The sequence below is a fragment of the Clarias gariepinus genome, chromosome 13 (genome assembly GCF_024256425.1).
Source record: "Clarias gariepinus isolate MV-2021 ecotype Netherlands chromosome 13, CGAR_prim_01v2, whole genome shotgun sequence".
NCBI classification, from domain to species: domain Eukaryota; kingdom Metazoa; phylum Chordata; class Actinopteri; order Siluriformes; family Clariidae; genus Clarias; species Clarias gariepinus.
In genome coordinates, this window is record NC_071112.1 from 32210410 (window position 1) to 32223722 (window position 13313).

The following is a 13313-nucleotide window of genomic DNA, read 5'->3' on the forward strand; positions in this document are numbered from 1 at the left end:
TTAAAAAGTAAAAAGTTTTGGCCTTCAATCTCGGCTTGTACCATTATTACACGACCCTGTTCTATCTCAATGCTTCTGGTTACGTTTATTTTTATTCTTTTTGAAATTAAAATTGCTACCCCGGTACTAAAATTTGTCCCATGACTAAAAAAAAGTTGGTCTTCCCACCTCATCTGCCACTCTGTCATGTTGTCTACGTCACTATGTGTTTCTTGTAGGAAAGCAACATCTATGTTTTTCTGTTTAATGTATTGTATGACTACGGCTTGTCTTTTCCTATCCCTGCCCCCGTTAATGTTTAGGGTACCTACTCTTAGCCTATCTATGAAGAAGAGCGGTATAAGGAAAGAAACGCATATGAGAACAGCTGTATACAGAAAGACAACACCCATGTGATGAAGTTTGATCAGAACAACAGAGAGCACCCAGTGTGGTGTGTTCATTTGCGCTTGGGATGAGACCGCTGCCATTTCAGTATGTGATCTTTTAAACGCCATCTCATTTTTTTACTCAAGAGATCATGACTTGTGGTACGCTGTAAGTGTGCCACTGATGCTATAAATTTTTTAACGTCTGTGAAATGGTCTTCAATACTTATTGGTTTTTTATATGTTTTTCTCAAATATTCTTTTATGTCCTCAAGTGTGTAGAGTTGTTGTTCTCCCCCAAATTGTGACACACTAATGTCTGATATATCAGAATACCTGTCCTCCTCATAATCATCATCTATAAAATCATCATCTTGCTCTAAGGGTGATGTTAGTCCTTCCATACTACTTGCCCCACCCATGCTATTAAATCCCCCCAATGAGGTCGATTCCTTCTGAGTGTTCCGAGTGCTTCTTTTTGCTCTGGGCTCCTCAGCCCTCTCCACCTCTTCACATTCCTTGGCCCTTTTTTCCCTGTATGACACATCATTTAACTTCCCTTGCTTTGTTTTTTTAACTATCACCAGTTCACTGTCTGTTCGTAAGTCTCTTGTCTGCTCATCTTCAGTTGTTTCACTGTTCTCTATAGTGGGTTGGCTCCCATCCTGCCCCTCTGCAGCAGCTGACCGCTGCACACTGGGGCTCACTACACCCAACACCACCATTCCACCTGCACGCTCCCTGCCGGAGCTCTCTTCATCCTGCACCTCTACACCTCCATCCTGCACCACTGCACCTCCATCCTGCACCATTACACCTCCATCCTGCACCACAACACCTTCATCCTGCACCACTGCACCTCCATCCTGCACCATTACACCTCCATCCTGCACCACAACACCTCCATCCTGCACCACAACACCTCCATCCTGCACCATTACACCTCCATCCTGTACCACAACACCTCCATCCTGCACCACTACACCTCCATCCTGCACCACAACACCTCCATCCTGCACCACTGCACCTCCATCCTGCACCATTACACCTCCATCCTGTACCACTACACCTCCATCCTGCTTCATTATACCTCCACCCTGCACCACATCACCTCCACCCTGCACCACATCACCTCCACCCTGCACCACTACACCACCAGTCTGCTCCACACTGGACCCCGCTCCGTCCTGCCCCACTGCCCTGACCCCACTAGGCCCCGCCTCCTCCCTGCCCTGTGCTCTATGTGGGCAGCTGAACTTTTTGTGCCCGATGTCCCCACATTCGAAGCACCTCATGTTCCCAGTGCTGGCGTACAGCATGTATGACTTTCCCTCATGTGTGACTCTGAATGAGATGTCCAGAGTGGACTCAGTCAGGAACATGAGCACTGTACGCCTGAAGGACACGACATGCTTCAGCGCGGGGTTTTTACAGTTCAGAGAAACCACTCTTATACTGCTCACAATCTTACCGAATCGAGACAGTTCCCTCTCTATATCCTCATCGGGGATAAAAGGAGGAATGTTCGAAACGGTGACCTTCATTGTTGTTACACCCAGCGGAGTAACGGAATAAAGTTCTCCACTCACCTTTATTCCGTGTTCAATCAGCTGATGTACGAGTTCCCTCTCCTTAACGAACACCACCACGGCCTTGTTCATCCGCGACGCCGACACGATGTTCTCACAGCCGATACACTCTCCTACCGCCATTAACACCTGCTCCACCGACACCACGGCGCTCACCTCACAGCGCACCCCGTGACGGAGTGAGAGAGGACGGGCCGCACCGCTCGGGTGAGCCGCCATCCCTGCACCCCGTCACGGGAGTCAACAGCTCCACACACCCGCGGGTTTAAACTAATAACACCGCGCGCGCTGCTGTTTATAGATGTTTATAATAATATTGTGCTTTAGAAAAAGAAAAGCTCAAAAGTATTAGAAAAGTTTTCCAAAAGTTTAGAAAACGCTCATTCGCTCTCACACCACACTCCACACGCTACTCTCACACCACCTCCCAGCATGCACCAGAGAGAGAGAGAGAGAGAGAGAGAGAATGAGAGAGAGAGAGAGAGAGAGAATGAGAGAGAGAGAGAGAGAGAGAGAATGAGAGAGAGAGAGAGAGAAAGAGAATGAGAAAGAGAGAGAGAGAGAATGAGAGAGAGAGAGAGAGAGAATGAGAGAGAGAGAGAGAGAGAGAATGAAAGAGAGAGAGAATAAGAGAGAGAGAGAGAGAGAGAGAGAGAATGAGAGAGAGAGAGAGAGAGACTTTGACTTTTAGGGGTCTTTTATTTTTAAACAATCATGTCATATCCATCCCATTGGATATATATATGGGGTTAAAAAAAACTAGGTAAAAAACTAAAAGTGTTCAGATAAAGACAAAGATCTGGGAAAAAAAAAAAAAAAAAAAAAACGTACACACACATACATTCATATATACACACACATTCACACATGTACATACTTGCACCTAGTAATACCAGGTCGCCCCCCCCCCCCTTTTTTTTTTTTTTTTTTTTTTGACAGTTTAACATTCATGAAATAGGTAAGTGTAAGAAAAAAAAAAAAAAATAATAATAATAATAAATAAATAAATAAAACCTGTATAGTAGACAGAGCATCAATAAAAGTATAATCACAGGATATCGGTCTGTATTGGTTTGATTTTGTCATGTTCCAAGAGGAGCACAGATATCTTATAGTCCATGTGAAACGGTAGTGGAGTAAAATCATCACGAGTTCATAAAACAGCATTGACACGCTCAAAATACAATAAAAGGTTAATAAATACAGTAAGATAAGATGACATTTCCATGTATAGTGCATAAATTTATATTAAAAGGTTAAAAAAAGCAAGTCATTTTCTACACTACATAAAATTCCCCCCTGTCCCCAAACTTCATGGAAATCCTGCAGCTTCTGTGTCATTGTTGCATATGCGAATTCAATTTTTAGTCTGGTTTTTACAAGAATTTTAAGCATATTTTCTGCATTTAGGGTGCCATCGTTTTTAATTTTGTTTTTTCTTGTAAGCCATGTGGCCAGTTTTGCTTTGCCAATTAAAAAATTTATTATGCAGATCTTTTTCTTGTTGTTAGCTGAGTATTTTGGGCCGAAAATGTACAACTCTTTTGTTAAGGCTTGCTCAAAACTTGCTGTCCATACTCTCAGGGTGTTGAGCATTGACCTTAACCTCTCACATCCTAAAAAGAGGTGCTCTATAGTTTCATCCCTCCCACAGAATGGGCATGCTGTAGCTACGGTAGGGTCGATATGTGCTACGTGTCTGTTTGTGGCCACGGCCCCGTGCACGATCCTCCACTGCAGATCAGCTGTACGCTTCTCCGCAGGGGGTTTGTACAGGGACCTCCAGCTGCCCCGTGGGGAAGAACCCGGCGCCAGCAGATCCGACCACCTCGACTCTTTTACCCCGGCCAGAGAGTTCTGATGGGTCACCTTCACACTGGTAATGTATAAGGCTCTCTTGGTGGCGTTTTCAAAGTCCGTCAGTTGTGGTATCTTGAAGGACAGTATTTCTCCGTTGGTTTCCGGTCGTTCTGCTGCTGCAGAGATGGAGAGAGGGGGGAAAGGTTGCTGGTCCCCTCCGGAGTCCCGTTTTAAAGTCTCCTTGAACTCTCGAGGCAGTGCTAGAATCACCTCTCCCATTATTCTCTGCAGTATTCTATGAGACTGGATTTTCGTCTCTTCCACTAGTGTAGCTGTGGGTTTCCATGTTCTACCAGCCCTCAAGTCCCCAAGTTTCATAATACCAGCTTCTTGGAAACGCCGACGTATGTTCCTTGATGTCAGGATTTTTGCTGGAATCAGTGGGTTGCTAAAAAGTGGTTCTTGATTTACAGAAAGGCACGGCTGGCCCCCCGTTCTGCTGATTTTCAGTAGTGAAGACCACGCTTTTAAAACTGTCTGATAAAACTTTGACGTTTTGGATGTATTGATCTCGTTTAAGTTCATGATGAACAGCTGTCTGTCGTATTTGAGATCCTCGATTTTTTGAAATAACTGACTTGCTGTGTGAGTCCATGTTGTTTCATTCTCATAAAGCAGTCTTTGTGCGGTCTGAAGACGGAATGTTTTTATTCGGCTTTGTATGTCGATTAAGCCCTGGCCTCCCTCCTGTATCGGCAGGTAGAGAACTGGTGCCCGTGTCCAGTGCTGTCCGTTCCAGAAAAAGTCGACCATCCTTCTCTGAATCTCTCTGACTGTTGCTTCCGGGGGGTCAAGAGCTGTGAACTTATGCCACAGCATCGAGGCGACCAAATTATTGGCGACCAGTACTCTCCCCCTGTAGGACAGCTGGGGCAGGACCCAGGTCCATTTAGACAACTTTGCACTTACCTTCTCCACCAGGCCCTCCCAGTTTTTCTGCATGTAGTTCTCGTCCCCTAAATGTATTCCCAGGTATTTAATTCCTGTTCTTCCCCATTGCAGGTTCTCTGGGAGTTTGGGAATCTGTTTTTCTTTCCACTGACCTGCTATTAGACTTTCGCATTTGCTCCAATTGACACGTGCTGAGGATGCGGCCTGATACTTTCTTAGGCTATTGGAGAGGACATGCATGTCTTCTTGTTTGGTGATAAAAACCATTATATCGTCTGCGTAGGCCGATGTCACTACTTTATTTGGCATGCCATATTCTGATAACCCGTTCATGTTTTTTCTTAGTTGTTGTAAAAGCGGTTCGATGGCCAAGCTATATAACTGCCCTGACAGTGGGCACCCTTGTCTAATCCCCCGTTGTATCTTAAAAGGATAGCTAAGCCCTCCTCCAACTTTCAATATGATGCATGCATCTGTGTATAAAAGCTTGACCCACGCTGTGAACCTTGTTCCCATTCCAAATGCCTTTAGTGTGTTAAATAAGTACGTGTGGTCCACTCTATCAAAGGCTTTTTCTTGATCCAAAGATAAAAAACCCAAGTCAAAAGAATTCATTTTACACAATTCTATCATGTCACGTACTGTAAAAACATTGTCTATTATCGTGCGTCCAGGTATGCAGTATGTCTGACTTGTGTGTATTATTTCACTAATATATTCTTTTAGTCTGTTTGACAAGCACTTTGATAAAATTTTATAGTCTGTGCATAAAAGAGCTACAGGTCTCCAATTTTTTAAAACACCCAAGTCTCCTTTTTTTGGAAGCAAAGATAGAGCCGCCCGTGTGCAGCTTGTCGGTAATTTCCCGTTGTTAAAAGACCAGTTAAAAACCTCGTGTAAATCTGTTCCCAGTGTTTCCCAGAAATGTTTATAAAATTCGGCTGGGAGACCGTCAATGCCCGGTGCTCGACCAGTAGAGAGTTGTTTTACTGCTGTGCTCAGTTCCTGCAGCTCGATGTCCGTGTCTAATGCTTCCCTTTGCTCTTCTGTTAGTTTTGGTAAATCCTTTGTTAATTCCTCACTGCATTGTGGGTCGGTGATCTCCTTGTGGTACAGGTCTTTATAAAAATCCACTGCAATCTTTCTCATTTCTTCACAGGATGTAGTTGTGCTGCCATCCGGACGTTTTAAGTACAGCATTTGGTTCTGTCGTCGGGTTTTCCGTTCCAATTTAAAGAAGTAGGTGGTTGGGGCATCAATGTCTTTGATGTTGGAGATTTGTGATCTTATTAGGGCTCCCTTGGCTTGTTCGTGTAAAAAGGAGCTTAGTGCCTTCTTTTTTTGTTCTAAAAAGTTTCTTTTTTCCCCTTTATTTTTAGCAAGTATCTCACTTTCTATGTTTATTATCTCCCTCTCCAATTGTTCAACTGCACCTTTTTTTATTGCATTTGTATGAGCTGTATATTGTTTACAAAATATTTTAATTTGTACTTTCCCCACCTCCCACCATGTGCCTAAGGATGTAAAATCCCCTTTCCTCCTTCTCCATTCTTCCCAAAAGATTAAAAATTTAAAACAGAAATTTTGATCCTGAAGTAGTTTTGAGTTAAAACACCAGTAAAAACGAGGTTTTGTGTTTTCAGACAGTGTAAGATCTATTGCAGCCATGTGGTGGTCGGAAAAACCACTAGGATGAATAGAGCTCATTAGGATTTTATTTCTGTAAGTTTTTGTAACATAAATTCTGTCCAGTCTTGCAGCACTTATTCTTTGTTCAGTGGTTTTTATCCATGTGTATTGTTTTGTTCCCTGGTTCTTTTCTCTCCAAGGGTCTACTAGTCCACATGTTTTGATTATGTTGTTTAGTACATCAGAAGATTGAGAGTGCGGTTCTTCTGTGTTCCTGTCTACTGTAAAATCTTCTGTACAATTCCAATCTCCACCCATGACTACAATGTGGTTGTTACCGTGTTGTGTGATTGCGTCTTTTATTTTATAAAATGTTTTCATTCTCTCACTTCCTTTATTAGAGGCATAGACATTAAAAAGTAAAAAGTTTTGGCCTTCAATCTCGGCTTGTACCATTATTACACGACCCTGTTCTATCTCAATGCTTCTGGTTACGTTTATTTTTATTCTTTTTGAAATTAAAATTGCTACCCCGGTACTAAAATTTGTCCCATGACTAAAAAAAAGTTGGTCTTCCCACCTCATCTGCCACTCTGTCATGTTGTCTACGTCACTATGTGTTTCTTGTAGGAAAGCAACATCTATGTTTTTCTGTTTAATGTATTGTATGACTACGGCTTGTCTTTTCCTATCCCTGCCCCCGTTAATGTTTAGGGTACCTACTCTTAGCCTATCTATGAAGAAGAGCGGTATAAGGAAAGAAACGCATATGAGAACAGCTGTATACAGAAAGACAACACCCATGTGATGAAGTTTGATCAGAACAACAGAGAGCACCCAGTGTGGTGTGTTCATTTGCGCTTGGGATGAGACCGCTGCCATTTCAGTATGTGATCTTTTAAACGCCATCTCATTTTTTTACTCAAGAGATCATGACTTGTGGTACGCTGTAAGTGTGCCACTGATGCTATAAATTTTTTAACGTCTGTGAAATGGTCTTCAATACTTATTGGTTTTTTATATGTTTTTCTCAAATATTCTTTTATGTCCTCAAGTGTGTAGAGTTGTTGTTCTCCCCCAAATTGTGACACACTAATGTCTGATATATCAGAATACCTGTCCTCCTCATAATCATCATCTATAAAATCATCATCTTGCTCTAAGGGTGATGTTAGTCCTTCCATACTACTTGCCCCACCCATGCTATTAAATCCCCCCAATGAGGTCGATTCCTTCTGAGTGTTCCGAGTGCTTCTTTTTGCTCTGGGCTCCTCAGCCCTCTCCACCTCTTCACATTCCTTGGCCCTTTTTTCCCTGTATGACACATCATTTAACTTCCCTTGCTTTGTTTTTTTAACTATCACCAGTTCACTGTCTGTTCGTAAGTCTCTTGTCTGCTCATCTTCAGTTGTTTCACTGTTCTCTATAGTGGGTTGGCTCCCATCCTGCCCCTCTGCAGCAGCTGACTGCTGCACACTGGGGCTCACTGCACCCAACACCACCATTCCACCTGCACGCTCCCTGCCGGAGCTCTCTTCATCCTGCACCTCTACACCTCCATCCTGCACCACTGCACCTCCATCCTGCACCACTGCACCTCCATCCTGCACCACAACACCTCCATCCTGCACCATTACACCTCCATCCTGCACCACAACACCTCCATCCTGCACCACTACACCTCCATCTTGCACCATTACACCTCCATCCTGCACCATTACACCTCCATCCTGCACCATTACACCTCCATCCTGCACCACTGCACCTTCATCCTGCACCATTACACCTCCATCCTGCTTCATTATACCTCCACCCTGCACCACATCACCTCCACCCTGCACCACTACAACCCCACCCTGCACCACTACACCACCAGTCTGCTCCACACTGGACCTCGCTCCGTCCTGCCCCACTGCCCTGACCCCACTAGGCCCCGCCTCCTCCCTGCCCTGTGCTCTATGTGGGCAGCTGAACTTTTTGTGCCCGATGTCCCCACATTCGAAGCACCTCATGTTCCCAGTGCTGGCGTACAGCATGTATGACTTTCCCTCATGTGTGACTCTGAATGAGATGTCCAGAGTGGACTCAGTCAGGAACATGAGCACTGTACGCCTGAAGGACACGACGTGCTTCAGCGCGGGGTTTTTACAGTTCAGAGAAACCACTCTTATACTGCTCACTATCTTCCCGAATCGAGACAGTTCCCTCTCTATATCCTCATCGGGGATAAAAGGAGGAATGTTCGACACGGTGACCTTCATTGTTGTTACACCCAGCGGAGTAACGGAATAAAGTTCTCCACTCACCTTTATTCCGTGTTCAATCAGCTGATGTACGAGTTCCCTCTCCTTAACGAACACCACCACGGCCTTGTTCATCCGCGACGCCGACACGATGTTCTCACAGCCGATACACTCTCCTACCGCCATTAACACCTGCTCCACCGACACCACGGCGCTCACCTCACAGCGCACCCCGTGACGGAGTGAGAGAGGACGGACCGCACCGCTCGGGTGAGCCGCCATCCCTGCACCCCGTCACGGGAGTCAACAGCTCCACACACCCGCGGGTTTAAACTAATAACACCGCGCGCGCTGCTGTTTATAGATGTTTATAATAATATTGTGCTTTAGAAAAAGAAAAGCTCAAAAGTATTAGAAAAGTTTTCCAAAAGTTTAGAAAACGCTCATTCGCTCTCACACCACACTCCACACGCTACTCTCACACCACCTCCCAGCATGCACCAGAGAGAGAGAGAGAGAATGAGAGAGAGAGAGAATGAGAGAGAGAGAGAGAGAGAGAGAGAGAGAGAATGAGAGAGAGAGAGAATGAGAGAGAGAGAGAGAGAGAGAGAGAGAATGAGAGAGAGAGAGAGAGAATGAGAGAGAGAGAGAGAGAGAATGAGAGAGAGAGAGAATGAGAGAGAGAGAGAGAATGAGAGAGAGAGAGAATGAGAGAGAGAGAGAGAGAGAGAGAATGAGAGAGAGAGAGAGAGAGAGAATGAGAGAGAGAGAGAGAGAGAGAGAGAATGAGAGAGAGAGAGAGAGAAAGAGAATGAGAGAGAGAGATACTTTCATACTTAGGTAAATTTAATGACAAGGACTTTTATACTTTTACTCATGTGGAAATAAATAGATAAATAGATGTCTTATGCTGTACTTGAGTAATTTTTAACCTAGTCTACCTCTACTTTAACTCAAGCACATGATTTATGTACTTTGTCCTCCTGTCCACAACATGCTGAACATTTACTTTTTTTCTTGTATTTTTTACTTTTAAATCTTTATATTTACTTTCTATTGAAATTTTTAAAGATTCCATATTTTTAATGTTGTCTTAGACGTTTGGACCCCGCCCACTATGTGTCTGCAAATATGATTAGAAGAAGAGAAATAAGAAGAGAAATCTCCTAAAACGCAGCAGATGTGTCTGTAGAAGATTGTGTGTCTCTTTCTTTTTACCTGAACCATTTTGGTGTGCAGGCCTTGTCCCATCTCTGTTCCTCCATGGGTAAGAAGGACTGAACCATCTGTATAGATATGAACCAGTGCTCCTGCCTGGAAAAAATCATATACAGTATTATCAAAACTCTCACTTCCTTGCATAAGTAATGACACCCTGGAACTGATATTGCCTTAATTTGTTATAAATCACTAATTAAGCTTGTTTCAAAGTTACTAAAAAACTCGATGTTTTTTGCCACCCTGTCACATAATTAGTGAAATAATCTCAAACTGTGTGCAATTAAATGTCACATAATATCGACAGACTGTAAAGTCACTAGTTTCAGGAAAGCCCTCTGGTTTCTTATACTGAAACAATCATCATAGAAACCAAGGAGGGGACAATGCAAGGACGAGACCATTTATAAAAATGTCCAATCGAGGTCATTTTGAATTTTGAATTTTATTATTTAAAACATGTAAATTATATAGCACAACTGTGATTATACCTAAAGAAGGTTATCTGCAAGGCTAACCTTCAGTTCTGGAAAATAAGGCCAACCAGGAAGTGGCAAAATGTTCAGTTCCTCGAATGACCAAAAGCAAGTCAATCCCCATACAGGCCCATGTTAAAATGTCCAACTTTACAACAGAAATAAACAGGTTTACAGCCTTGTACAAAACCTGTTGTGGCCCTAAAAGCTAGATTTTCAATTTATGACAACTGTACAGGGGTGAATGGTTATGTAACTCATCAGATAAAATTATATTAAGTTATAAAATTGATATAAAATTTGGGTGTGGCTGATTTGAGTGACAGCTGCATTGTAGGTGTAAAACTGTTATCTGTCTGCTGTGCATCACTTTAGCTAACTGGAATAGTTGTAGTTTAACTCACCGCAAGGTACATACTGTAGGGGACGACGGACGACCGAGTTCGAATAAATACAAAGTGGAGTAAAGATGAACGCGATTTATAAGCCATTTATGGCCTTTTAGAGGGTCACTGCAAGATGGTGATAAACAGAGCTCCCACAATTGAGCTTCAATCTTTTGGTGACGTCACGGAGGGTTTGTCAGCTTCTTTTTATACTACAATCTATGGTTATCTGCCAAAGACCCACCAAGAGACCAAAACTACTGTAATTTTGAAGGAGAATGTGAAAGTCAGCTCATCAAACATCTAAAGCCATAATACTCTGTAAGTGTATTATGGTTGATATGAAAACCTGCACATACGCCAGCCCTTTCTGGAGAACATTTGACGCCTCTGCTTTACCAAATCGCCATCATTCTGTATGAGTGTACTGTGTGAGGCCAGGGAGTAGATTAACCTTCTAACATGACCAAGGCCTTATGCACACTCTCACAGCGACACGCCAATGCTTCGAAACTAAGAACCTACAAACAAAAAAAACTTTGTGTAACAGTGAGATGTTGGACATATTCCTTTAAATAGAATATCACAGTTATGTACAAATTACTTGCAGGTCGTAGCACTACAAATGCACGGCATTGCACACAGTGAAAAAAAAAAGAGAACCTGATTGAGGAAGACTGCAGTGAAGCTGATGCCGAACTTGGTAGGAATGATGGACAACCCTCTTTTGGTCCAGCGATTCTGCCTGCATCACAAAAATTACAATAACACCACTCAGAAGGTTTCTTCAAAACAATTTCTTTTTTCTAAATTCTTTTATCCATTAAAGCTTAAGAATTCCAACTGACACACTTTTTTTTGTTCCTCGGTTAGAAAAAAGACTTGTAGTCACTCACTCATTATACTGTTTCACCTTGGCCTTCCACTGGTGGAAGTCTGAAATGGTCATGCACTCATCCCAGCAGCGCTGTATGGTAAACTGGTCCAGACACTGGTTAAAGGGGGTGTAGTCTCCCTCTTTATACAGATTCATCTTCCTCACCTGCAAGTTCAAAGAGATTCAATCAGAATTTTTTTGCCAGTGATGAAACAAAAATGAGCTTCAGGGCTTTAAATCAGGTGACAGCATATAGCAATATCTCCAAACTCTAGTCTACCAATGCAGAATTAGTATAGAAGAGTATAACTGTCAATAGGAGATATTAAATATATTTTTTTAATCTTAAAGCAGACATTAATTGATACTTTTAAAAGTCTGATATTTCAATCCAAACCTGTTCAGCAGGGAGGCCACAAGATAGAGCGACGTCACTTATCCAGCTCTCTGCTACCATCATTCCCTGAGGCCCACCAAAGCCCCGAAATGCAGAATTGGAGGGCAGATTAGTTTTACACATGTAACCAGTGCCACGAATGTGAGGTATGTTGTAGCAGTTGTCCATATGAAATAGTGCTCTTTCCATAATCTAAAGGAAAACAAACAAACAAACAAACTCATGCTGGAACCTGAACATAAAGTTTAACTGCAAAAGCCTGGATTGACTAATCAAACATCTGGATATAAAACTATGACTTAACATCATGATTCTGACACTGACAGACAGGGAGAGATCCAGGGAATTTCCCGCGTTGCTGTAGTAGGTCACATCCAGAGCCATAACTTTTCCGTTCTTCTTGAATCCAACCTTCACAAACCATAAAAAAAGAGACGGGCAAAAAGGCAATTACGACTGATATCATCTAATCAATGTTGATTACCACTTTCAGCAAATGCAGCCTTAAATACGTTATATTTATGTAATAATCTCACCTTGTATCTTCCAAAGAATGGGTGTCGACCTCCAGTAACCAGCATGTCCTCATCACGGTCTAACATGCAACGGACTGGTCTCCTGACTCTACAGAAAGGGAATTGGAACTGTTCACGTATGTAATTCTGAGCACTAATGATTATTTACAACATTTCTTTTCTTACTTGTGAGCAGCGACAGCCACGGCTGTTGAGAGCATGGTGCTGCGGCACTCTTTCCCTCCAAATCCTCCTCCCATTCTCTTTACTCGACACACGATGTGACTGGCTGGTACTCCTAACGCTTTGGCCACAAGACTCTAAAACCAAATAATAAAAATTGCTTAACCATATAAAAGCAGCTGCCTAAATCACAGATCATTTAGCAGAATATACTAAAAATGAAGCTATTTAGCTTTAAAGTTAAGTGGTAATGAGTGTGTGTTTTTTTTTTACCAGATATGTTCAAGTCAACACACTAATGTGTATTAGTAACTGTAACCGTGCCTAAGGAAACCTCACACAAATCTAACAGTGTTGCCTCAGCGCCTTTGAAATAAAAGGGGAAATCCCAGACGCCATTTTATCTCAGAGCTGTTTTCCACTGTATTGGACTGTGAACTCTGTTTTGTTGAGGATTTTCCAAAATTAGGATTATTCAACACCAGGACAGCTTTACAGGACCAGTGTTGTGGGACGTTACTTTTTAAAGTAACTAATTACGTTACAAAATTACCGTCTTTAAAAAGTAATTAGTTACATTACAGAGTTACTTTCTGATAAAAGTAACTAGTTCAGTACTTTTCCATTGAGGAAAATGAAAACTCCTTTGTGATTCCTCATGCATGTTGTTTTAGTCAAGAC

General features: G+C 42.6%; 1 protein-coding gene across 1 annotated transcript in view; it reads right to left on the reverse strand.

Annotated features, from left to right (window-relative positions):
• xdh (xanthine dehydrogenase) overlaps positions 1-13313 on the reverse strand; it is a 50506-nt gene that overhangs the window by 17255 nt on the left and 19938 nt on the right. The window contains exons 22-28 of the mRNA XM_053509189.1: positions 12636-12769; positions 12471-12558; positions 12259-12345; positions 11935-12126; positions 11557-11702; positions 11324-11405; positions 9799-9894 (exon numbers count right to left, since the gene is read on the reverse strand). Of these exons, the coding sequence (XP_053365164.1) occupies positions 9799-9894; positions 11324-11405; positions 11557-11702; positions 11935-12126; positions 12259-12345; positions 12471-12558; positions 12636-12769 (825 nt within the window). The remainder of the gene's footprint in view (positions 1-9798; positions 9895-11323; positions 11406-11556; positions 11703-11934; positions 12127-12258; positions 12346-12470; positions 12559-12635; positions 12770-13313) is intronic.